This window comes from Aulonocara stuartgranti (assembly GCF_965226115.1).
Source record: "Aulonocara stuartgranti genome assembly, chromosome: 11".
NCBI classification, from domain to species: Eukaryota; Metazoa; Chordata; class Actinopteri; order Cichliformes; family Cichlidae; genus Aulonocara; species Aulonocara stuartgranti.
The window spans coordinates 3,341,980-3,366,147 of record NC_138947.1 but is presented as its reverse complement, the minus strand read 5'-3'; the positions used below and the strand labels follow the sequence as shown (position 1 = coordinate 3,366,147).

The following is a 24,168-nucleotide window of genomic DNA, read 5'->3' as shown; positions in this document are numbered from 1 at the left end:
TTTACATTCTACCTACCAGAGCATTACTTTACTAACCAATTAGAGCTTATTGAATACTTTACATGTTATTCTGTCATGTCTCATCTTCTTAGTGTACTTTATCCAACATTTCTTTATTAATTTTATTTTAGTCTTATTCGTATTATTTCTATGATGATGTGTCAATATAATTATTTTATTTTCTCCAGAGTTTCTAATCATTTTCTTTTTTTAATTTGTTGTTTGTCTAATTGCAATTTATTAGCATAACTCTGACGCACTTGTCAGAGGAAGAGAGGGAGGATTTTGGAGCTTTAAAGGACACCACATTTGAGTATGAAGTCAGCAGAGTGAGTTATGGGTTTTTGACTGTTTAAAGTAACTTGCAGGTTTCACTTACTTTAGTCAATGTTACTACTAATCATCTATCATATATATGAAGTCTTAGTATCAGCAGTGTTTCCCATACATACACTGTACTTAAATGGGATACCCGGATATATTGACAAACACCCAAAAACATTTTACAATTTACATTTTTCATCATAGGGATGCACTGATTTGATATTTGGATCAGCTATCAGTCTGATCCTGACTCAAAAAGCTAGATCAAATATTGGTGATGCAGTATTTTCAATTCTGTTTTCACTTTGTTGTTTTTGTTACAGTTTTTCATTTAATTGTAAACCGGTTAACATCAGTGATAGCTGCAATGATCCATTTCCCCAGTGTCTAACATTAAGGACACCCGCTTGGTCAACCAATGCATCCCTGGTTATTCGTCTAAACAAGGATTTATAAGTATCAAAGCATCTGTTATACAAAGCACTGATTAACAATGTATAGTAAAGATTTCCAGTAAATTGTTTTTTGTTTGAATCCTACTGTATTGTTGTTATATTCTGCCGTGGTGGCTGTCTCGAGGATGGTGTGAGCTCTCTGGATGAATGGTTGCAGTCTCTCCTCAACCCTCCGCAGCTCAGACAGCATCTCTGCCAGTTCAGCCGGGCTGGGATGACTGAAAGAGGAAAGAAAGGCAGACTAATTAGAATTACACATCATGACAGAGACATACAGAGAAATAAATGCACAGTTTGACCTTTGTAGAAATCTGAGTTAGCAAGCTAGATTTTGTCTCACTTGGGTCCAGGTTGCGGTGTTGGTCCCTCAGATTGAGCTGAAGAGGAGGGTGGAGGTGGGGGAGTTGTTGGAGGTGGGGAGGTGTCCATGGGCTGAGCAGAGGGAGAAGGAGTAGAGGTGGTGGAGGAAGATGATGGAGGAGGGGGAGCAGCGGCAGCAGCAGCATCGGTTGTCTCTGTTTGAGAGGACGAGTCAGTTGGTCGACCCTGAAAACCGACACAAGAAAGCAACAGAACTGTTACTGAGAAAGGCAGAGTTTCTCTACTGAGGTATTTGGGGGGGATAAGTGCTCACCTCCATTCGTTGGATGACATCATTGATGTCCCTCAGCAGGTTCTCAGCTAAGACCAGCCTCAGCCTTGGCTCACTCTGCACTGGCTGGTCCATATCAATGTGCACATTCACAGACCCATTGCTCTGTAACAAAGAAGGAAAGGTGACAATAAACAAAACAATTCAGTGTCGTGTGTAGCTGTGTACTATTATGGCATCATTAGGATGAAGTTAAAACAATGTTACAGTTACAATGCTTTAGACTAAAAGCCTTATTTAACCATACGTGGTTTTACTTTATACGCTTTAAGCACTACATCTACAAACCCAATTCCAGCAAGTTGAGACACTGTGTGAAATGTAAACAAAAACAGAATGCAATACATTTCTTAAGCCCATACTTTATCCATAACAGAACATAGAAAACACATCAAATATTCAAACTGAGACACAATTTCATGGAAAATATTCACTAATTTAGCAGCAGCAATGTGTTGTTAAAATAATGAAAAAAAAAAAAGTTGAGTGGGGACAAAAAAGGCTGGAAAAGTAAATGGTACTAAAAAGAGACAGCTGGAGGAACATTTTTCAACTAATTAGTTTAACTGATTAGAGAACAGCATCACAGGGCTGCATCAGTGCCTGTGGCATCATGATGCTGAAAAGTATATACAGGTGTTAGACACATTTGCCTCCAGCCAGATGACATTTTGTTCAGGGAAAGCCTGTTTCAGCAAGATGATTCTAAACTGCATGCTGCATGTATTACAACAACAAGGTTTAATAGCAGGAAGTTTCAGGTGCTGAACTGGTCTGTCTGCAGTTCAGGCCTTTCAGCAAATAAAACCATTAGAAAACCATTAAAAAAATATGACATGAGCCGGCATGGTTGCAGCAGCTAGTCTCCTCATTCCCAGATGTTTATGGACTCTTGTTAAAAGAAGAGGGAATCCTCCACAGCAGTAACATAGTCCTAGATTTCAAGGCCATATTTTCTAAGCTTTCTCTGAGACATGTTGTTGCTAAATTTAAAACGAGTAAACATTTTCTCAGTTTAACATTCTGATATGTAATGAAATTGCAAATTATTTAATTCTGCTTTTATTTACATTTTTACATAGTTACCAAAAATTTTTGGATTAGGACTGTACTTTTATATTTCTGACTAATTGTCAATCAACTATTAATTGAACATCCATGATTTGGGGGTGCAGGAGGAAGGCGGTGTACCACACAGGGAGAACATGCAAACTCTCACCCCAGTGCTGGTTGTGACTCTGGCATTCCTGGCATTCTCTCCCATGCTGGACACCATTTGCTGGACTGACATCTATATGAAGAGATTCAGGGATAGAATGACCAAAATGAAAACATTATTAAGAGAAACCAACAGAGGGAATATTGCATATAGACGTTAAATTCAAAGCAGAGGATCTCTCTGCTAGATGTCATAATAATCAGTAGTAATCAGTAATGGAATAATAACATCAGTTCTCTGAGTTGCTTTTCATCACCCTTTGGTTATATCTGAACCTTTGCATGTGACATTGGACCATAAGTATAACTTGAGAAGATAAAGCAGACCAACCTGTATTTGCTGGGGATCCATGATGTTGACAGGGAGGTTGAATGTGCCAAGCATTACGTAGCTGTTAGCGTTGCGATCGTGTGGAGGCACTTGCGATGTTCCCTGGGAGGAAGAAGATGGCCCACTCTCAGCTGAAGAGCCTCCTGACCCTGAGCCGGGCTGTGAGGGTGGAGGGGGCGCTCGCTCCACCAGGTGGATCACTTTCCCACCCACATCTGGTAGAGAGAGTCATATACAGTTACACATCTCCAATCATACTTCAAGAAAAAAAAAAAAAAAAAAAAAAAAAAAAAAATCGCATTTCTAACACGGAGACTCTACTTGAATGCACTACCCAGGTATTCTGCTAGCTGCTCGACTGTCTACTAGATAGATATGATGCTTGTCTGAGTCGGGGGGTAGCAGTCTAACCAGGAGCCCAGTCCTCTCCCTCTCCATGTCTTCTGGGGGGGAACATGTGGCATCAGGGCATTTTCAAGCCAAAAAAAAAAAAAAAAGAAAATCTCTCCAGTGCATTCTGGGTTTGTTTTGGAGGCCTTTTCCTGCTATGACAGGCCAAAAACATTTGACCTAAGAGGCGCTCAGGACGCAGCCTGGTCAGATGCCTGAACTGGCTCCTTTCAATGCAGAGGGGTAGCAGTGCTACTCTGATCCCCTCCTGAGTGATGAAGCTCTTCAACACATTTCTAAGAAATCCTTTAGAGCAAGCCCATTTCAGCGATTTGTTTCAGTTACTACTCACAGCTTGTGGCCATAAGTGGGGATAGGACTGTAGCTTAACAGCTAAACTGACAGCTTCACTTTGAGCTCTCTTCAGCATAAAAGACCAGTACTGACCAACATATAATTTATCATATACGACTGGATTCTGTGGAGAACATTGTAACTGATTATCAAAATGACACTCATTTTCTGCCAAATACATCTTGCAGTTAATTACACATAGCTGTTACATTCTTTTTCAGCAATGGCCCACATCATCAACACAAATCTTTTTAAAAAGCAGCAGCAACTCTTGAAACACCATAGTAAATTCAAATTTATCTGTAACCAAGTGTAACCAAAATGTTAAGAATTCATTCTCTGTGTAATACCAAATACCCAAAAAACAAATTTCCTACTTTCCAAGAGGAAGTACAAAGACCAACAAGTGACAATCTAGTTCTGCATTTCATTCTTTATTTGCTTACTATAGTCTGTCAGAGTCCTTTCGTCCTGCAGCACTCTGCCCTGGTAGATCAGCCTCTGTTTATCCACTGGTATACCCACTGATGGGGCAATGTGCTCCTTGAACTCTTTCACCGTCAGCTACAACAAAGATTGAACAGACATGAGTAACGCCACAGGAAAGATGAACTAAGACTGAGAATTTCCTCCTGAGTTTGCAATGCGTGTACTTACCTGAGCGCCAACAGTGTAGGTTCTGCTCTGGGAGTCTAATGTTTTCACCGTCACCTCTATGTCAGCAGTTTGTTCTTCCATTGTGTTCCTGTAACAGAAAGATGTATTTTCCAGTGTTTATAGCTCAGCTGAAACTGGATTCTTAAGGTAAATATGATGACTGTTATGTGAGAGTTTAAACACTTTGATGATTTGAAATCCTCTCATATTTCTTTCTTAACATAAACATCTACTTTTAAACATCTCTGTGAGATGTCAAATGGAACATTTGGGACTAATTAGGACAATTTACAGTATAAAACAAAGACTCTCACTTAAATTATCACAAACATATCTTTTGTCATTTGATTCTTGCTGACTCAAAGGGTCTGTAAAAACCTGATGTGCCAGCCAGTAATTACCAACTGGTACTGCTCCTACAGCTATGGCCAATTATAATGTTTATTCTCAATTAATGTGTTAATGTTTACTCACAGGGTCTGAAAAAATGTAAAAAGAATATATCAAAATAGCTACAAAATATTGTGGTTGTTGTAACTCATAGGTAAAAAATATATATATTCAGAAATGTAGAACATAAGGAAGCAAAACACTGTATCGACCTATAGCAAAACTAAAAAAAAACAAAACCACCATAAAATGTTAACTACAATACTTTTCTTTTCAAAAATATGTGCATCCTCTTGTAATAATAACTAACAATATTTAACTATTTTATTTATTAACAGTAATTTTTCCTCTACTACTGTTTTCTCAGTTATTTTCCTCTTTATTGGTGGACCACTCATGATGTTGTGGCACTAATGTGGCAAAATACCGTTTCCTCACTTATCATTTTAAATGTTAAAGTTCATGATAGTAAATTTATTAAAAGACTGAACAAGCTGACAAAAATGGCCATAGCCATCTCTCTCTAACACAATTAGATTTGCAAACTTGCATCTGAACAAACTACAAGAACAGTGTCCTTTGGACAGACAAGACAATTGTGGAGATACTTGGCCATAATACACATGGCAGTGGATTAAACCAAACACAGCATATCAGCACAAACGTCTTATACCAACTGTCAAGCATGTGGTGGAGGGGTGATGTTTTGGGCTTGTTTTGCAGTCTAGGATGTGGGCACCTGCAGTCAGTGAGTGGATCATAAATTTCTCTGTATGTCAAAGTATTCTAGAGACAAATACGAGGGCATCTTTTCAATAACTAACTCTTGTCTACAACAGAACAGCTGAAAAAGAAAAGAATCAAGGTGTTTTAATGAGCAAAACAAAATCTAAAGTTCATACTGCAATCTGATGTAATTGACAGGAGAGCTTTGTATAAATGAATGCCTGCCTATCTCAATGAACTGAAGCACAAACCATATGTAAAGAAGAGTGAGACTGATAATATCATACAGATAAAGATTACTTCAAGCTGATGCTGGTAAAGGTGTTTCAATAAGCTACTGAATCATGTGTGTACTTAGTTTTTCAAAGTAGGGCAGTGCGATATGACCAAAATCTGATATCCCGATATAAGAATTCTATCGTTGATAACGATATAAATCACAAAAATGTAACATTTTCTGTAAATTCTGTGAATCTCAGAAAGACTAACGTTTGAGTCTAAGGTTTATTTATTTTTAGCTTTTTTACTTCTCATTCGTAAATAATCTGCTCTTTCACGTGATTCGGTTTATTTTGAAAAGTCTCAACAGGATCTTGAGCTTTATTGTGAAAGGTTTATGTGGAACATAAACAAGCGGACACGCATAAAAACAGGCGCTTGTCCGTCTATAGTGTGGTTATATTAAATATAAGAGAAAGAGAGAATTGTAAGAAATTAATATAGCCATACAGTGACCATCAAAACGATGAAAAAAAATATTGCCGTAAACAGTTTATTTTGCGACACCACGAAACAAACGTTAGTGTAAAATGACACGATAGACGTTTTTATATCGTCATCCGATATATATCGTTATATCAAACAGCCCTATTTCAAAGGACACATTTACACATAACACACATGCTTTGTGATCAAGGTCATGGTAATAGTAGACAATGTAACACGTAGGAGAAGATATGTGAGAAACTGATAATGTCTTACAGAAAACCATTACTTCAATGTAATGATGCTAAGGGTGATTTTACAGGCTACTGGATTATTGGGACTCCATAGTTTTTCAGACACTACTTCTGCATTTTGAGTTAATTGTTGTTAAACTTTAACACAGTGTCATATGTCATGTAAGTATGTTATAATTTTCATGCGTATTAACAAACTAGTTATTATCACCGGATTTGCAAAGCCTTGAAAATAAGCAGAAGATGCATTATGCTTATACCATGGTTGTAAGGATAAGGTGTGTCTTGTTTTCCCCTCTCATTTCGTTTGAAATGTTTACCTAAATAATATTTTTTCGCCACCATCTTACTTGTCTTGACAACTACACAGAATATGAATTTATAAAGAAAGTAGTGCCACCCGCAGGTGCAGAAAACTTCAGTTGCATGTTCCTTAAAACCAACAACAAAAACATGCAACGATTTTTTGTACAAACCACCGATGTAAAACCGAAGGAAACAGCTGAGTCCGATCAGCTAAACACTTGCTCCTGTTGTTTTGGACTTTGCGTGCTCGGTAACATCGTAATGTTGAGTAGTTAGCCGAGGAACCGAGGCTGCTTCATGCTGGGCCAGACACCGACCTGCATTGTCTTTATTTAAGCCTTTTATTAATTTAACTGTTAGAACTGTGGTATTTGACTCTACTTCTATTTAACAGAAATTACATGTAACAGTAGCTTACTTAGCCGCCAAAGGTTTGCTAGCATGAATTAGCTTTGCTTAATTTGGAAACCTGGCAGACGTCACGAACGAAGCTAACTTTGAGCTAACTAGCTAATGCTACTAAAACGGAACGTTAAAATTAGCATAGCAATCCGAGACAGTGTGAAATTTAGTTTTAATTAAGTCCGTGTCGTTAAACAGTTACCTTAAAAGTTACTATCCTCTCGACGTATCCAGTGTATGCAGCTGTTTTCTTATCATCAGCTAGCATGCAAACGACTTCCCTGTAGCTTCTCTGGTACTTGCCAGAAACTGCCAGGCTACGCGGATATGACGTCTAGGCGGCACCGGAACCACTGCGCGTGCAGAGGGTGAAAGGAAAGAAAAATGGCGAACCTCGTGGAGGCGACTACCCAACAGCAGTTTGAAGATTTCTTAGCCAAAGCTGGAAAATGCCTGACCGTGGTGCATTTCCAAGCGGCGTGGGCTCCTCAGTGTGGCCAAATGAACGAGGTGATGGCCGAACTAGCCAAAGAACATGCGCACACTACGTTCGTGAAGCTGGAGGCGGAAGCGGTCCCGGAGGTGTCGGAGAAGTATGAAATTTCCTCCGTCCCCACTTTCCTTTTTTTCAAGGGGGGAGAGAAAGTGGACAGTCTGGACGGGGCCCACGCTCCGGAACTGACTAAGAAAGTGCAGCGCCTCGCGGTGAGCGAGGGTCCCGGTGGAGCCGCTGAGGGCAGCGGCGCAGATCTGAACCAGCGGCTGAAGAAGCTGCTTAACGCCGCCCCCTGCATGCTCTTCATAAAGGGGTCACCCCAGGAGCCCCGCTGCGGATTCAGCCGACAGATAGTGGCGCTGCTGAAAGAGCACAAAATCCAGTTCAGCAGCTTCGACATCCTGTCCGATGAGGAGGTCCGACAGGGGCTGAAGACCTACTCCAACTGGCCCACCTACCCCCAGCTGTATGCGAACGGGGAGCTGGTGGGAGGACTGGACATAGTGAAGGAACTGGCTGAGTCCGGAGAGCTGGAGAACACCTGCCCGAAGGCTGTCACCTTAGAGCACCGACTGAAGACCATCATCAATCAGAGTCCAGTCATGCTGTTCATGAAGGGCAAGAAAGAGGCTGCCAGATGTGGCTTCAGCAGGCAGTTACTGGAGCTCTTGAACGGTACTGGGGTGGATTATGACACCTTTGATATCCTGCAGGATGAAGAAGTGCGGCAGGGGCTCAAGACTTACTCTAACTGGCCAACCTACCCTCAGCTCTACGTGAAAGGAGAGCTTATCGGTGGTTTGGACATTGTCAAGGAGCTGAAGGAGAGTGGAGAGCTGGTATCAGTCCTGAAAGGAGAGTAGTAGATGGATCTGCATTGGCCATCTGAGGGAGGGAACAAGAAGCTGCTGCACATATCCAGATTAGCTCCAGTAACCCTGCAGAAGGGTCAAAATTTTCTCTAGTAACTAATTGTATTGTAGCAGGGGGATAGATTCACTATAATTACAGACAGAAATGAAACTGCTGTCAACAGTAAGAATTTACATCTGTTTTCCTTTCTGGTAATGGTCATTACTGGAAAGTTGGGCTACTAGAAATTCACTTAAGTAAATACTTCTTGCTGTCTGATTCTTGGAAAACTAATGACGTTAGTTCACAATATCTGCATTTTTTGGGATTATAGCTTTCCTTCCAGTGTTGACAGCCTCACGCTTCAGTACGTTATATAAACTTTTATTTTCCTACCCGGGCCAGCTGCTCACTGTTCACACCGTCCTGTCTGCACATTCTCCTCCAAGCTGTTTTTAAGCTCTGTGCAAGGATCACTCTGTTAACAAGCTATGCGTGTTTGTCAGTAAGATTACGATTAAAAATTAAAACAATTTAAAGTGTTTTCTCTCTTATTGTTTAATCTGTAAGCATTCAATCTATTCACCCTGTAAGCATTAGGAAACTGAGGAGACAACTGTTGTAGATTATTTATTTACTCAGTAGAGGAGACGATACAATAAGAGACGAGCCGCCCTGTAACAATGAAGCAGCTACATTGAAGCGCAAGATTTGACAGCGAGGTAATAGAACTAACAAAGTCTGGCTAAATATGTGTGATTCTCCTGAGGGGTAGAAGAAAATTACCACTTACACAAATCCTTTGTTTACAACACAGTTTCAGGGATGGATCTAGGTTTCTACATGGTTTTTCATTGACGTGAAACAACACCATCATGCACGCTGGCTTTAAGCTGGCCTCTGACACTAATCCCTTATGGACCTTCTTTTATTCAGGAGGATTTCTTTTTGTTTGGGTAAAGGACATTTTCCCACTTCTTAGTACAGCTTAACTGTGCAACATTTCTTGTATAAGCCTCAGACTCACAAGCTTAGAGACCAAAATTCAGTTTCATTTTAATGGAAAGAGCCCAAATAATTAATCAAAAGTCCAGAAAAAACACACTATATAATAGTTTTATTGAGTGAAATATGTATTTAATCCCCAAGAAAAACATCACTCAGTATGTGGGGTATTTTATAAGTACATGAACTTTGACCTATTGTCAATGTGGAGAAGCCTTCCCTGTATTTACTGCTCAGCTTCAGTGAACATCTCACCTTTTTTCCCCCAGTTTATTTTTTTTCACCATTGCACAATATTATTCTTTTATTTCGATGTCAAAACTTTTTTGAAGCATGTCTAAATATACTGGTTATAAAATGAAACTTTAAAAATGCATCAAATCTCAATTTAGAAAACAAATCAGGTTGGTTATCTACACAGCAGGAACGACAGTCTATCACCGAGGTTCATGTGTGTTATTTTGAAATTGAGTTAGAGCTGTGTTACACACCTGCTTCCACAAGGTGGAGTTGTTACACCTAATTAACTTTCTCCAGATAATTCACACTTGAAAACAAATACATAAAAATCAGTTTTTCTACATCGTAAGTCTCATAATATTAGCTTTACCTGGCAGCGTCAGATAGATAATGTCCCAGAGGTGTTCTGTTGACTTAGGTCAGGTGAGTGTGGGGCCCAGTCAATGGTATCAGTTCTTTCATCCACCAGGAGCTGCCTACATACTCTTGCAACAAGTGGTTGGGCATTGTTGTGCTCCAGGAAGAACCCAGAGCCCACTGCATTAGTGTACTTATTAACTTACAACTCTGTAGGATCCTTGTATTGCCTCCTGCTACCAGTAGTGACAGTGACCCTAGCCAAAAGCTAGACTAGTGTAAAAACAGTCAGAAAAGATGCAGAGGGAGAAATGTCCTCCACCCTTAAAACCAATCCTGTTTTGGGGCTTTCTCATTGTTTTCCCTCTAGTGCACCTGCATTTAATTTCATTAACACCAAAGCGGCTGAACCCGATTAAAAATTCCCCAAACTGACCAGAAGTTTAACTGACTTGTTTTTATACTCTACTCATTATAGTTTATCATCACTTTATTGTAGGAAACAACATAATTTGATCACAATTATGTAACCGTATGCAAAAAACCCCCAAATTGAAATGAAACTAATGTGATGTGATTTTTGATGTAGGAAAAAAACTTTCCTTATTTACTTTGAAGTGTGAATTATCTGGAGAAAGTTAATTAGGTGTAACAACTCCACCTTGTGGAAGCAGGTGTGGAACACAGCTCTAAGCAGAATTCAAATGAACACACAGCAGAGACTTCTTCATACATGAGACATGAAAAGGTCAGTTATTCAATTAGCTGTTCAAAATATTTTGGCAATTATTCATAGTCTTTAAAACTGGTCATTTATAGGGAATGTTTGCTTAGTTTTGTTATTTATTGATTATTGTTTTGTTAATAGCCTTCAACTAAATATTCTTTGTTTTTTGATACAATTGTTTTCTTGACTTTTTTTTTTTTTTTAAATCAGAAGCAAACCTGATTGAGAGAGCCGTGTGTGATTCTTAATAATTCAGTAATTTAGTTCTCCCAAACCTAGTATGGGAAGACGAAACAGGAAGTTAATGATTCCTAGTGTGTGTGTGTGTGTGTGTTGACAGAAGGTGTGGGACGCGGGGCAGGATGAACACAAACAAAGTTAAAACTTGGGGTTGTTGTTTGTTATGTTCGTGAGAAAATTTGGTTGGTTCCAGTTTAGAAATAGCCACAAACACCTCCTACATATGATGATGAGTCAGTGATGGTGAGTTTTTAGCGAGTTTATTCCTTTCAGAAAGTGTTGGATGAGTAAGAATACCTGTGAGAATAAATGTCTCAGTTTCCTATAAATGTATTTTATCCTGACGCTGAAGTTTTATGTTCATGGATGCAAACATCCCATTTCCAACCTATTATTTACCTTTAAAGTTCAGGGGTAATGCTGCTGTGCAGATTAATCATTTACCTCCACCCACACTGATAAAGTGGTCTGTTGGAGTATTGCACACATTCAGAGACAATCCTGGGAGTTTCCGGGCATTTTGATCAGGATTACTACAAAGTGTTGACTTAGACTGCAGCTATGTTAAAAGAAGTCTTCTCTCTTGTTCTGTCTTTGTACACTTTGTTGTATCAGACCATCGTTCCCTGCTTGGAGCCTGAGATGCTGTCTGTGAACGCGATCGACCGGCAGAAGGTGAGAGTAAAAATCAAAGGTAGAGGTTTAGATTTATGAAAATACCAAAGGCACTTCCCTCACTGGTCTGAGGGTTTTTTTTATAATAACCTCAGTACGACGGGATTTACTGTTGACCTTATTGCGTAATGTTCTGGTTAAGTGCATCTTATCTGTACAGGATTGGTATTTCACACTTATTACAACTGCAGAGAGATTTACCGAGATAAATATTAAGTACAACCACAAAGATGCACTTCCTACTCCCTCTGGTCTTTCCATAAGTGGTCTTCTGACGTGGGCTATTTTAAATAGCTTTCGTTCTCATACAGTTACTGCTACCCCGCACTGTCATGTCACACTCTGTGTGTGTCTGTTGCAGCATCTGGGGACATGGTACTTTAAAGCTGCAGTCAGTCACAGAGAGGCGGACATCCAGAAGTTCAGAGTGCTGGACAACATTGTCTTCACCATGGAGGAAAGAGCAAACGACACACTGCTGCTGACTGGACACATGCGCATGTGAGGCAGCAAGTTCAAGCACACACACACACACACACACACACACACACACACACACACACACACACACACTTTCAAATCTTTCATTTCTTTCTGGCCTTTGACACCACATGAGATGTTGGTTTTTATTTTTTCGTTTTATTTTAGTTGTTTTTAGTTGATTCTATGCTGTTTTATGTTGTTTTCTTTTTTAATATAGCGCTGTTTTAATTTTTATGTATTATGTGTTTTATTTATTTATTTTTCCTGTTTTCTGTTATTCTATTTTTTTCAACTTATTTTCTGCACAGCACTTTGGTCCTGTGCTGGGTATTTTAAAGTGCTTCATAAATAAAATTGGATTGGATAACTTTGTTGGGACATCTCATTGACATAATGCTTTCCATAACTGCATACCCTAACCATTACAAATGAACCCCTAACCCTATACCTTAGCCTAAACCTAACCATAACCTAATTGTAACCCTGACATTAAAACCACATTTTGAGTCTGAAAATGTCTTCATGGGGACGAGCATTTTGTCCCCATAAGTGACTGTTGATCCCCGCAAGTACAGTATGCCAGTTTTCTTTTTTCACAAATAATAATAATAATAATAATAATAAAATAACTCGATGTAAGGGAAAAAATGAAATGTTCTTGCAAAACTCAAAGGGTATGCAGAAGAGAATTTCTGAATGTGAAGCTAAGTTTAAAATTCAAGCTCACAAAAACTGGGTAATAGAAAACTGGAAAGATGTTGAGGTCTGATGAGTCTCAGTTACTGCAGACAACATTTAGGTTTGACAGTGTTTCTAGTAGGTAATGGCAGAAAAGCTGAAGAGGGTGAATTGAGGCTGTGGTTTGGGGAAGGCCTCAGGATAGCACACTGTGTTTGAGCTCAGATCAGCTCAAACTGGTTTAGTGAACATGATGATGATGAGTTCGCTGCAGTCTAGTGGCCTTTCACAAAATTACCAAATCTCAATCCAACACAGCACCTTTGGGATGTAAATAAATCTGCAGCAATTGTGATGCTATTGTGTCACTATGGACCAAAGTCTCTGAGGACTCATCTATGCCACAAAGAATTAAGGCAGCTCTGAAGGTAAAAAGGGGTCCAGCACAATAAAATCATGCTATACTCAATAAAGTGGCCTGTGAGTGTATATGAATGCAAATAATGAAAAGCATAAATAACCCACTTCAATGATATTCTCTGGACCAGGGGTGGGCAACTCCAGGCCTCGAGTGCCGGTGTCCTGCAGGTTTTAGATGTCCTTGATCCAACACAGCTGATTTAAAGGCTAAATGACCTCCTCAACATGTCTTAAAGTTCTCCAGAGGCCTGGTAATGAACTAATCATTTGATTCAGGTGTATTGACCCAGGGTGAGATCTAAAACCTGCAGGACACCAGCACTCGAGGCCTGGAGTTGCCTACCCCTGCTCTGGACATTGAAGCTAAATGAAATCACCTGTGAAATTGTGAAATCACCTGCATCAAAGCAAGTTGAAACATGTGATGCACACAATTATTTAATAAAATCGTATCCCGAAAAAGCACGTCAGCTTAACAGCACAGAACATTTCTAAGCTGTGAGCTATAGTTTCCTCCTCTGAAATGCAACAACTGTTCATTCACTTGTGTCATTGCACTTAGATTATTGTAATGCCCTCTTTACGGGCATAGAAAAATCACCTCTGTGACACCTGCAATTCAGAATGCTGCAGCCAGACTCCTGACACATTCTGGGAAGCAAGCTCACATTACCCCTGTTTTATTTCCTTTACATCAGCTCCCACTTGATTTCAGGAGTTTTAAAATCCTCACACTTACATACAGATAAGCAAATAGACAAACTCCAGACTATTTATCTCAACTTTTTCCTCAAACACACTGCTGGTTGCTATCTCACAACCTCGAACTTTATTAGCTGTCCCTCATCCAAGGCTAAAGACTAAGGGGGACAGAGCTTTTCAGTCTGTGGCACCGAGGCTCTGAAACAGTTTACCACTGTAGTTCTGTTTAGCTGACTCTGTGGAGTCTTTCTCTAATCCAACCTTCTGCTGAGATTCTTTTGTTATCTGTTTTTAACCTTAAATTCTGTTTTTAATATGGTTCTTTGTTTATATTGCATTGTAATTGTTGTTCAGCGCTTTGTGATTCTGATTACAGTGAAATAAACTTTACTTACTTTCAAGTTAGTTAAAAAATAGAAATGTTCCAGTGGAGTGTTCCTGATTTTGGAGTTTGACGAAATGGATAAACACGTGCGTGAAACTGCTTAATGGAATGGTCAGAACAGGAGAAATTAACAGAAACAAGAAACCCCACAAGCACAAATAGATACTAGAATTAGGGAAGTGATGTGTAGAAAATGTAACAGTCGTCAGTGCATGTTTCAGAATGAAACGAAAGTCTTTCTTCTATGTTTCACTTGCATTTATAAAAATTGCCATGTTCACTGTTTTTCAGGGGGGATAACTGCATAAAGCAGACCTGGACCTATCATATAAATCTTGAGAGCAATGATTTGGAACTGGAAGGTATCTGCAGCACCATCTACTTACACAGACGCTTATAATACACACATACACACAGTAAATATGGGTTTCCACAGGTCAAAGTAAGTTAGATTTTTAAGATGGTAACTTTGTGCTCATAAATAAAAAAGAATAAACAAACTGACAACAAATACAGCAACAAACTATGCAGCAGCTTCCCAGAGTCCTGCTGTTATCTGTTTGGGGAAACCCTTTCTATTACCCTTTCTAAGTATTTCTTAAAAATGTCAGTGCAGGCAAGAAGAAAACACCGGCAGAACTGTTGATGAAGTTAAAGAAAACAAATTTTTTTCTAACTTTTCTAATTTTAATGGTGTTTGGCTCATTGCTACGGGTCATTCGATCCTTATACAACTGTTGCAAGAGCTTGGTCCACATAGCCAGCAATAAGTCAGACTCGTTCCCGGTGGGTGATGGGTCCTGCCAGGGCTGCCCTTTGTCACAAATTCTGTTCGGAACTTTTATGGACAGAATTTCTAGGCGTAGCCAAGTGGCAGAAGGCTTTCACTTCGGTGGTCTCAGGATCTCATCTCGGCTTTTTGTGAATGATGTGGTTCTGTTGGCTTCATCGGGTGATGGCCTCCAGCTCGCTTTGGAATCGGCACCTCCAAATCTGAGGCCATGGTCCTCAGCCGGAAAAGGGTGGAGTGCCCACTTGGGTCAGGGACAAGTTCTTGCCCCAAGTGGAGAAGTTTAAGTATCTCATGGTCTTGTTCAGGAGTGACGGGAGAAGGGAGCGGGAGATTGACAGACGGATTGGTGCTGCAGCTGCAGTGATCTGGACGCTATATTGGTCTGTTGTGATGAAGAGAGAGCTGAGTGTAAAAGCAAAGCTCTCAATTTACTGGCCGATCTAGGTCCCTACCCTCACCTGTGGTCACGAGCTGTGGGTAGTAACCGAAAGAACGAGATCACGGATACAAGCGGCGGAAATGGGCTTCTTTGGAAGGGTGATTGAGATAGGGTGAGCAGTTCGGCCATCCGGGAGGAGCTCAGAGTAGAGCTGCTGGTCCTTCATTTCGAAAGGAGCCACTTGAGGTGGTTCGGGCATCTGACAAGGATGCCTCTAAGCACCTCCTGAGTGAGGTCTCCAGGGCATGTCCCACCAGGAGGAGGCCCCGGGGCAGACGCCTGGGAACGCCTCGGTGTTCCACTGGACAAGCTGGAAGAGGTGGCTGGGGAGAGGGACGTCTGGGCTTCTCTGCTTAGGCTGCTGCCCCTGCAACCTGGCCCCAGATAAATGGGAGAAGATGGATGGATGGATAAATGTTTTAGATGAATACGCAAACACATTTTCATTATTTGAAATTCTCAATTAAATCTGTGTTGATATAATTGCTTTACTTTAGACAGACAAAAGTACATTTATTACATTTTGCAAATTAAATTACTGATATTCAAATTTAGCCGTCAATCATTAGTCTTGTTTTGTAGAAAGTTTATAGTAAAAGATAACACAGACGTCAAGTCAACTTGAAAATTCAAAAGTTAGATCAAAACAGATAGCAGCGTGCAGTAATGCTCTGCACACTCCTGACTGTGCTATCACCATAACGATCAATGACCCAGCTACACAGTTCACTCACTGTGTCACAGCTTTGCTTATCTAACATGAACACACACACACACACACACACACACACACACACACACACACACACACGCAAAGAACAATTCAGTACACAGAATGCGTATCATACCAGCCAACTGTCAAATTTTGCTCCTGCAAATGCAGAACTTCTTACAGTCCCACTAAAATTTGACACATAGTTTTACACTCCTTACGTTTGTACGGAGCCCCGCAGGGGACACGGGAGAAAAAAAAATTAAGACGGATTTTTGCAAGATCTCGCAAAAGTCCGTCTTAACTCTGTTACCTAATGCAGATGTTTGAGAATACTGGGTTAAGTGGATTAAAGTATCAAACAACTCGATCTCATTCTAAAATATTACAGTTTTTCTTGATTGCATTGACCTGCCTAAAAAAACTGGGATCCATTCAGTTTTTAACATCACTATCTCAGCAGAGCAAGTATGTTAACAATTTTTTCACTGAATTGACACATTTTCCCACCAGACTGCAAAACAGTTATTACAGATGTGATTCAAGTAGTCCAAACCCCACTGTTTTAGCTGTAGTAACCAAACAGAAATATGTATGAAACCCCTAAGGCACCTGTTTGACACTCCAAGTTCAAGTTCAAGTTCAAATTTTATTCGCCACATGCAGTGGCAGGTTGCCCTGCAGTGGAATGAACCCGCCCCCCGACCTTACACACACAACACAGACATCACATGGGGATACAAGTCAGAGAACGGTTGCATTACAGAAAAACACTGAAATGTGCACTACAATGGAAAAAAAGAGACCTCTGCTCATGCTGGGCTTCTGGGAGGACAGCATGAGACCAGGAAACAAAAAAACTCCTTCTCACAGAAAGCACATAAATGTCGAAGCGTCGAAGGCGTTTGGAAGGGGAGGAGGGATGAGTGAGTGCTTATCAGTGTAAGTGTATGTGTGTGCGTGTCCATAGTTCAGCTGAGACATTGTCCCTCGCCCTGCCAGGCTAAGTAAACAGACTGCCAGCCAACCCAGGTGGCCTTGCATGGAGTGGGAAGAACAGTCTAAACACAGTCATTATCAGGGAGTTTTTGTTCGGCTCCAGCCTTGAGACCACAGCTGGCACCAAAGGGATAGCCACATTATGATGGTGATTTTTCTTTAGTGCAAACAACTCATGAGAATTTCAAGCTGTTCTTAACAGTCTGACACTGGTCTCTCCATCTCCTGTTGGAGAGCCGCGAGCTTCTCCATGATGTTATCAAACTTGCGCTCCGTGGTCTTGTCATTCTTGTGCTCAAAGAGCAGATTCTGAGAACTCACGACCGCAGTGAGCTGCTCCAAGATGTGATCCAATTTATTCTGAGTATTCACAACAGCCGTAAGCTTCTCCAAGGTCTTATCCATGCTGCACTCAGTGAGCCCATTCTGCGAAGTTGCACCTCGTCCCATCGTTTCAATCCCAGCGAGCAGCCTTGGGGGGGTTTGAACAGCCGGTTCCGCTTTCTTAATTCTCCGATAAGCCAGGGCCAAGCCAGCTCCGATCAGCAAGAACCCTGTTATCATGGTTCCGAATAGGTTGATATCTTCAGCGTCCTCGATCGACAGTCCCGCCAGGCACACGACCCTCCATGTCTGCCACCCGTCCATCGTGTATCCGGCAGGGAAAGTACCTCCAGGACACTCGGACTTCTCGTTGAGAAAAGGGTGTCAATAGCATTCAGGGACCAGTTGATCAAATCCATAATTCTCTTTTAGGTTTTAGAAACAGACTGTGAGAGAGTGTTTCAGGGAAAAGTAAAAACACGAGACAAGACAAAGACATAAGAAGCTAAGCAGGGAAGATAAGGGAGAGCAGGAGAAAAGTGTGACCGCCTTCGCCAAGAGCCATCACAATAATCTTCAGTCTGCAGGACTTAAAAGGTGGCACGTCTGTGTTGTTCTTTACCAGCACGGATGGAGGCGGTCTGAGGCAAATGAGAGTGAGAGTAAGAGGTAGAGGGGTGCAGGTGTAGTTGGAAAGGCCCAAGTTTCAGAAGAAATTTGGGCAGCTGTTGTTGATCATGTTATCAATCATGGCCTTTTACTTAGAGGCTGGACAAAGAGTACAGCTTGTTCTAGACAGAAACACTGCTGCATTCGTTGTCAGAATTTTTTGACTGGAGAACAGATTGCTGTGCAGTATATACAGAGATATCTTCAGTGATATACTTTGTGTAACTGTTTCCTCATTCCCATTACAACTTACTATACATCTTTATAGAATCCAAAGGCTGCCATCCTCTGCATGTTGTGAACATGGTCGTTACAAACAATGCCATAAGCCTGACCACCACTGACCGCGTCCTAAGAAGTAACCATGTGGAAATGAAGCAGCAGTTCCATCTCAAAGGAACTCTGATGCTGTGAAGGAGGCCAGATGAAAATATGTGGAAATATTACTATACTGTAATGCCTTGTCATATCATACAGTTAGAGTCAACTGGAGACACCTTTCATTGTAAGTTTGTCCTTTTTTACTGAGAGAATAATGGGGCTTGAAGTTGGGGGCACATCGTGTCTCCATTTATGTTGTAAAAGAGGAGATGTGGAAAGAACCCCACTGGGTACAGCCCCACTTTCACCGTTTCAGGACAGAGGGGCGCCAACATAACCGTGCGTGCTGCCATCCCCAGTGATGGTGTCCTATGCCATATCCCCACTATTGGCCCGTACAACACCGAGCGCCTCATAACATTCCTGAACGCACTTTGTGAGAAGCTGATCCCACCTGAGGAGAGACGGCTGTTGAGGCCGGTCATGCCAATCTTGTAATTATTTTGGAGAATGTGGTGTTGCACCACTCTCACCTTGTCAATAAGCGGTTTGCAGTACACCCTCGTATGATGATGCAGTTCCTCCCAGCATATTGCCCATTTCTGAATCAAAGCATTTCTGATTCTGCATCCAGTTCATTGCCAGAAGACAGATTTGGTCCAGGCTATGTAGAAAGTTGACAACTGGCTACAATGACGAGCAATGGTGCACTGATTTGCACTGAGGACTGTATTTTGTTGTCCATTGTGTAATGATTGATTGGAAGAGCTCATACATGTGTTCGCAGATTAGAATCTGCTTTTGTTTCATATTTTAAATGTTTTTCTACGGTTAGAGTCAGTTTGCACTTTGACCATGAGCGCCTCTGTTTAGGCCTGTGTGCGCTAACTGTTTGGAAAGTGTGGAGTTTGCTGTCATGCAGTGGCCAACTCAAAAAAACAAACCTAAAAAAGTGTCACTGCTGTGTCGGCAGATGTTCAGGCAGAGGTTGGGATGAGGAGTGAGTTTATTTAAGTGGAGATGGGGAGGACAGGAACCAAGAAATAACTAAACTGGGAAAACCTAAACACATGAAACTGAAGCCAAAACTCACAAGATAACATGCAGCGGAACACAGGGAGACCCGGGGAGACATCACAGAAGAACCAGCAACTAACAGAGGCAAATACAAGGCTTAAATACACATAGGTGATAACGTGGGAATGAGACACAGAAGGAGAGCACAGCTGGGAGTAATCAGACATGACGAGACCAGACCTTCACAATAACACAGGAAATACACAAAGACGCAGACCAGAGGGGAAGAGAAAAACACTGAGGAGCACGAGGGAGAGCACAGACATGATGATAAACTAAACTAAACAACTTAGGACCGATAGAATAACTCCAAAAACAACAAATGAACTTCACAGTCTACAGAAACACAAGGAAACAAAGAATACTGGGTCAGAATGACCCAGGACCATGACAACAAGTATAATGATGTGGGTGGTAATCTGCGACTATGGTACCAAAATGATTACTATCATCATCAACTACTTCCTGCCTTTACAGCTGGACTTTTTTGCCCTTTAAAAGTGGCAAAATGTGTGCCTATCTAACCACCTACTGTGGCACTGTGGCATATCATGTTAAATAACTTTTAACAGCTGCACTGACCTAGTTTTCATTTCTTCACAAGTTGTTTTTCATTATGTGTCACATCATTTGGTGACACAGTTGTTGAAGCAGCAGTAGGTCAGATGTTTAGGCTCCTTCAATTGTTGAAATCTCCTTGGGCATACCACTAAACCCTGTATTTCCCCAAAGCAGCTGTGGCCATTGGTAGATCTGGGTAATAACACTTGTTGTAAAGTGGACTTTAATGTTTGTTCATTATCCTGGTACACCAAGATTTTCTTTAATTATCCCATTATGTCCTGGCTCTGCTAGGCAACAGGGAAGGTAACATAAATGAGGCCACCACGGAGGGAATCAGTTTAAGAAAAAGGTTTATTACAAAAAAAGTCAGAACTGAAAACTGATAGCAAACCACTAGGCAATTGGCCAACACAAAAGAACTTTCTCGTGTACAGGTACAAATTAGGTCTAGCCTCACAGGCAGGAATACGACTGAAGGCTATTCAGGCAAAATTCCACACCTTAAACAGAGTTCAACAAACATGGTACAAAGACAGAAGCTTGAGGGACAACCTGCACATTCAGTCCAAAGCAGTGTCCACTGAATGAAAGTTCTTCAGCCTTTTGTAGTCACAGGTGGGTACAATCAGTCACTCATTGGTCCCTGGAGCATCACAGGTCAACAGCCAGCCAATCGTCTGTAGGTCCTGGCACACTTGGGTTTCCCTACAGGGAGGCCGGCCCACTTCCTCCAAGGCCAGGGGCCGTAACATCAGCCTCAAATGATCATTTCATACACCCACAGGGGATCTCCTCCTGGTCAGACATTTCTTTTTTTTTTTTTCTTTCCTGGCTCTTGATGGAGGTGGTCACACTTTCTCCCTCTCCCTCAGTCCAGGCCACCCGCGTCGACCGAAGATTGTTGACTTTTGCCTAACTGAGTGAAGGGACACTTTCTCTCAGCTGAACACGGACACACGCACACATACGCATGTACACTGACAGAGACCTACACTCACCCCCCCACCCCCACCCCCTCCAAACGCCTTCAAAGCTTATGTCTTCTATGTTGTGAGATGTGATGATTCATGTGTCATGTGCTGAGGTGTTTTTTTATTAAACTGATCTCCCCGTTGGAGCTCAGTCTGGGGGGAGTTCGTTTGTCTTTCATCGTGTTGTGCACTTTCCATTGTTTCGGATCGGGTCGCTGCTCGTGCGGTCGACCGTCCATTGCTAGCCTGACCTGTCTCCCCAATGTGATGTTTGTGTATTGTATGTGCGGTTGGCAAAGTATCTATCTTAATTGCCCCTTGAGGATAAATAAAGTCACTGTGACTCTGACTGAGACATGCTTGAAGCACAACACCTAAGTGGTGATCAGTAGGCCAGAACCACCTCAGCTGACTCCTTTGGATGTGGTAGAGCAGCAGCTCTAACCAGACTCCCACAAATGACCCGTCTCAAAGAGTGAGCCCAAACGTGATTTGGAAGAAGCTCATGTCTACCACTTGTATTCCGCTGAATTTTAACCCAAACCATAACCTTTTTTTTTTTTTTAAAGAACCTAACAATGTAGGACAAGTGTAAAGTTCACTGAGCTGTAAGGTGAAAGTCACTTCTGTGAAAGATTGTTTCATGTTTTAGGAGCAAAGTGATTAATATCAGCACAAACCCCCTGGCTTCTGTGATGTATTTACCCGTTAAAAGGGAAAATATTTGTGACCATTTCACCAACAGTATCCTGTTCAACAGACTGTGGGTTTGCATATCTGATGTCACAGGGATTTGCAGCATGTATTTGCAATCGGTGGTTTTTTTGTTTCGTTTTTTTGCTTGTTTCGTGAGGGAAGGACTCGTTTGTCTCACCTCAATGGCCTTACATTCCTCAGGGTTCAATTTTAGGGCAACAGTTCAGACAAGACCTCAGATAGGAATGAACTGTTCAGAATTTGATTTATAGGCCCTTCGAGTCTGATAGTAATGCAAAAGAAACCAAGGTTTTCTATAAATTACTTGTAATTACTTCAAACACATATAATTGACAGTTTTCATTGTAACACATAAATTACAAAAAAAAGTCTTGACCCATCCACACGAAGCTGGTCAAAAAGTGTGAAAGTCAGTCATCATTTTCTTTTAGTTTTAAAACAGCAAAAATAAACAGCTTCTTCTCAGTGTTTAACTCGTGCTGTCTATGCCCATAAAAATTTATAGTTTCTTTGATCTAAATAAAACTGCATGTGCAAAAAAAGCAAAAAGAAAAGACACCAGGAATGGGATGAATATCTTTCCAGAGTATTGTATTTATCAGCCCAAAAGAGAATTTTATGTTCTCGTCCCTGTGAATCCCCTTTGCTGTAACACGTCATGCTATACAAATAAATTGACAGTGAACATAAACACTGCAAATAACTACAGTGCCCCAGAAATGACTTTAAAAATGTGCTGGTCCTTTTATTTGATGGTGAATTGAGTCTACATCACAAAAAAGTGGTTAGCAACAGCATAAAGGCAGAAAGTCCCACATTCAGCACCTGAAATGACTGTAAAGTTTAAAAATCAACCCTGCCACATTATAGGGACAAGTGAAAATTTCTGCCACCTGTTATGGACTATTTTTATAATACCACATTAAATGGGAAACCACAATGGGACTCTACTGAATGCACTATTTTATTCCACCTTAGGTCACAGCCATGTTCTTGTGATTTAGGATTTTGACAATTTCTTTAATGACAAATCAGTAATTTCTTATTAGAGTTGACAAGATAACTAAATTCAGATTTAGCTTTTCTAACTGACCAGCCCCGTCACCCTGTTTTTCTATGCTTTAATGTACCCAGGGCCCAATTTCCACTGTAGAATTCTGTTTATTTGATCCATTGAAGTAGCATTTTCTGCAGCACTTTAGCTCAAAACTGACAGAATTCTGCTTCTTAAATTTAGATTTTTACACGGAGACCCTATTTAAAGCTAAAGTTTGATTAGAAGTTTCATTAGAAGAGAAAATTGATATCACAGTCATTATCTGCTTTGCTCTTTTCTGTGATTTTACTACAGGAAGGCCACAGCGCAAGAACCTACTATGGAGTGGCAAGTGGGCCGAATGCTCCGAATGCATCATTTTCCAGGAAATAGAGCCTCCACTAGACAAGGAGAAAGGAACGGAAGACTCCCTGCATAGACACATGCTGTATTGTAAGCTATTTTAAAGAATTAGAAGTTAAATGCAAATAAATGATTAAACAAAATGAAGCATTGTGCTTGAATCAAATGTCAGAAATATTAAGTCAGCCAAGTGATTACTGTAAGTGTGTTAACCGCTGCACTAGAGAACCAATCTTAAAGATGACAAAAATTACAATAAAAATTTAAACCTTTGGTTATTTTAAATGTTTGACACAATTCCAGCTTTCTGCTGAATGCACACACTAAACTTTCTTGACTAACTTACTTTTCGGTAACTATTTTTCTTTCAAGCTCGCAGCAGTAATAGCTCTGACATCGTGGCAACATTTCTGAAAAATGCAGCCTGTCATGACATGCAGGCGAACGTCACACCACGTCAAGAGAAAGGTGAGCGGTTTAGATATTATCTCTAACCACTCAAATAAATTTGTTTGTGCTTGAATGCAATAGTATTTGTCGACCTCTAAAGTTATACCTGTATTTACAGAGTTTTGCACGTAGTTATCAAGATTACGGTGAGCACATGCAGCATATACATTTTTCATATGTATGTGTCTATGTATGTATGACTGTTAAAATGTTCTTGGTTTTTACAGGTTACTGTTGGATCCACTGGCATCCTCAATTACAAGAATATTTCTTTCTTTTTTTCTTGAGTAATTGTTAACCAATTAAAAC

The 24,168-nt window shown here is 40.8% G+C and overlaps 3 protein-coding genes across 8 annotated transcripts in view; 2 read left to right on the top strand and 1 right to left on the bottom strand.

The window, feature by feature from the left end:
* The window catches only part of bag6 (BCL2 associated athanogene 6), a 24,975-nt gene extending 11,448 nt beyond the window's left edge, over positions 1 to 13,527 (bottom strand). For 2 of the 3 annotated variants that reach the window (XM_082550493.1, XM_082550495.1), the window contains exons 1-8: positions 7,367 to 7,474; positions 4,382 to 4,469; positions 4,171 to 4,288; positions 2,981 to 3,195; positions 2,651 to 2,722; positions 1,414 to 1,536; positions 1,120 to 1,325; positions 865 to 997 (exon numbers count right to left, since the gene is read on the bottom strand). In XM_082550493.1, the coding sequence (XP_082406619.1) occupies positions 865 to 997; positions 1,120 to 1,325; positions 1,414 to 1,536; positions 2,651 to 2,722; positions 2,981 to 3,195; positions 4,171 to 4,288; positions 4,382 to 4,462 (948 nt within the window). In that variant the 5' untranslated portion in view covers positions 4,463 to 4,469; positions 7,367 to 7,474. Of the gene's footprint in view, positions 1 to 864; positions 998 to 1,119; positions 1,326 to 1,413; positions 1,537 to 2,650; positions 2,723 to 2,980; positions 3,196 to 4,170; positions 4,289 to 4,381; positions 4,470 to 7,366; positions 7,475 to 13,442 lie in introns of those variants that run through there. The other variant, XM_082550494.1, reaches the window with a different exon arrangement.
* On the top strand, positions 6,525 to 24,168 carry apom (apolipoprotein M). 4 transcript variants are annotated; one of them, XM_082550500.1, is made up of 8 exons: positions 6,525 to 6,618; positions 11,697 to 11,756; positions 12,118 to 12,257; positions 14,716 to 14,786; positions 23,362 to 23,499; positions 23,782 to 23,877; positions 23,978 to 24,005; positions 24,087 to 24,168. In XM_082550500.1, the coding sequence occupies exons 2-7, from the start codon at positions 11,724 to 11,726 to the stop codon at positions 23,989 to 23,991; spliced, it is 492 nt and encodes a 163-aa protein (XP_082406626.1). In that variant the 5' UTR covers positions 6,525 to 6,618; positions 11,697 to 11,723; the 3' UTR covers positions 23,992 to 24,005; positions 24,087 to 24,168. The 4 variants fall into 4 exon arrangements, with proteins under 4 accessions (XP_082406626.1, XP_082406624.1, XP_082406625.1 ...); XM_082550498.1 differs by lacking the exon at positions 6,525 to 6,618 and adding an exon at positions 10,795 to 10,862; XM_082550499.1 differs by lacking the exon at positions 6,525 to 6,618 and adding an exon at positions 11,047 to 11,324.
* On the top strand, positions 7,549 to 9,045 carry glrx3 (glutaredoxin 3; the record flags this gene model as incomplete). The annotated part of the gene is made up of 1 exon (XM_082550496.1): positions 7,549 to 9,045. The coding sequence occupies one exon, from the start codon at positions 7,549 to 7,551 to the stop codon at positions 8,521 to 8,523; it is 975 nt and encodes a 324-aa protein (XP_082406622.1). The 3' UTR covers positions 8,524 to 9,045.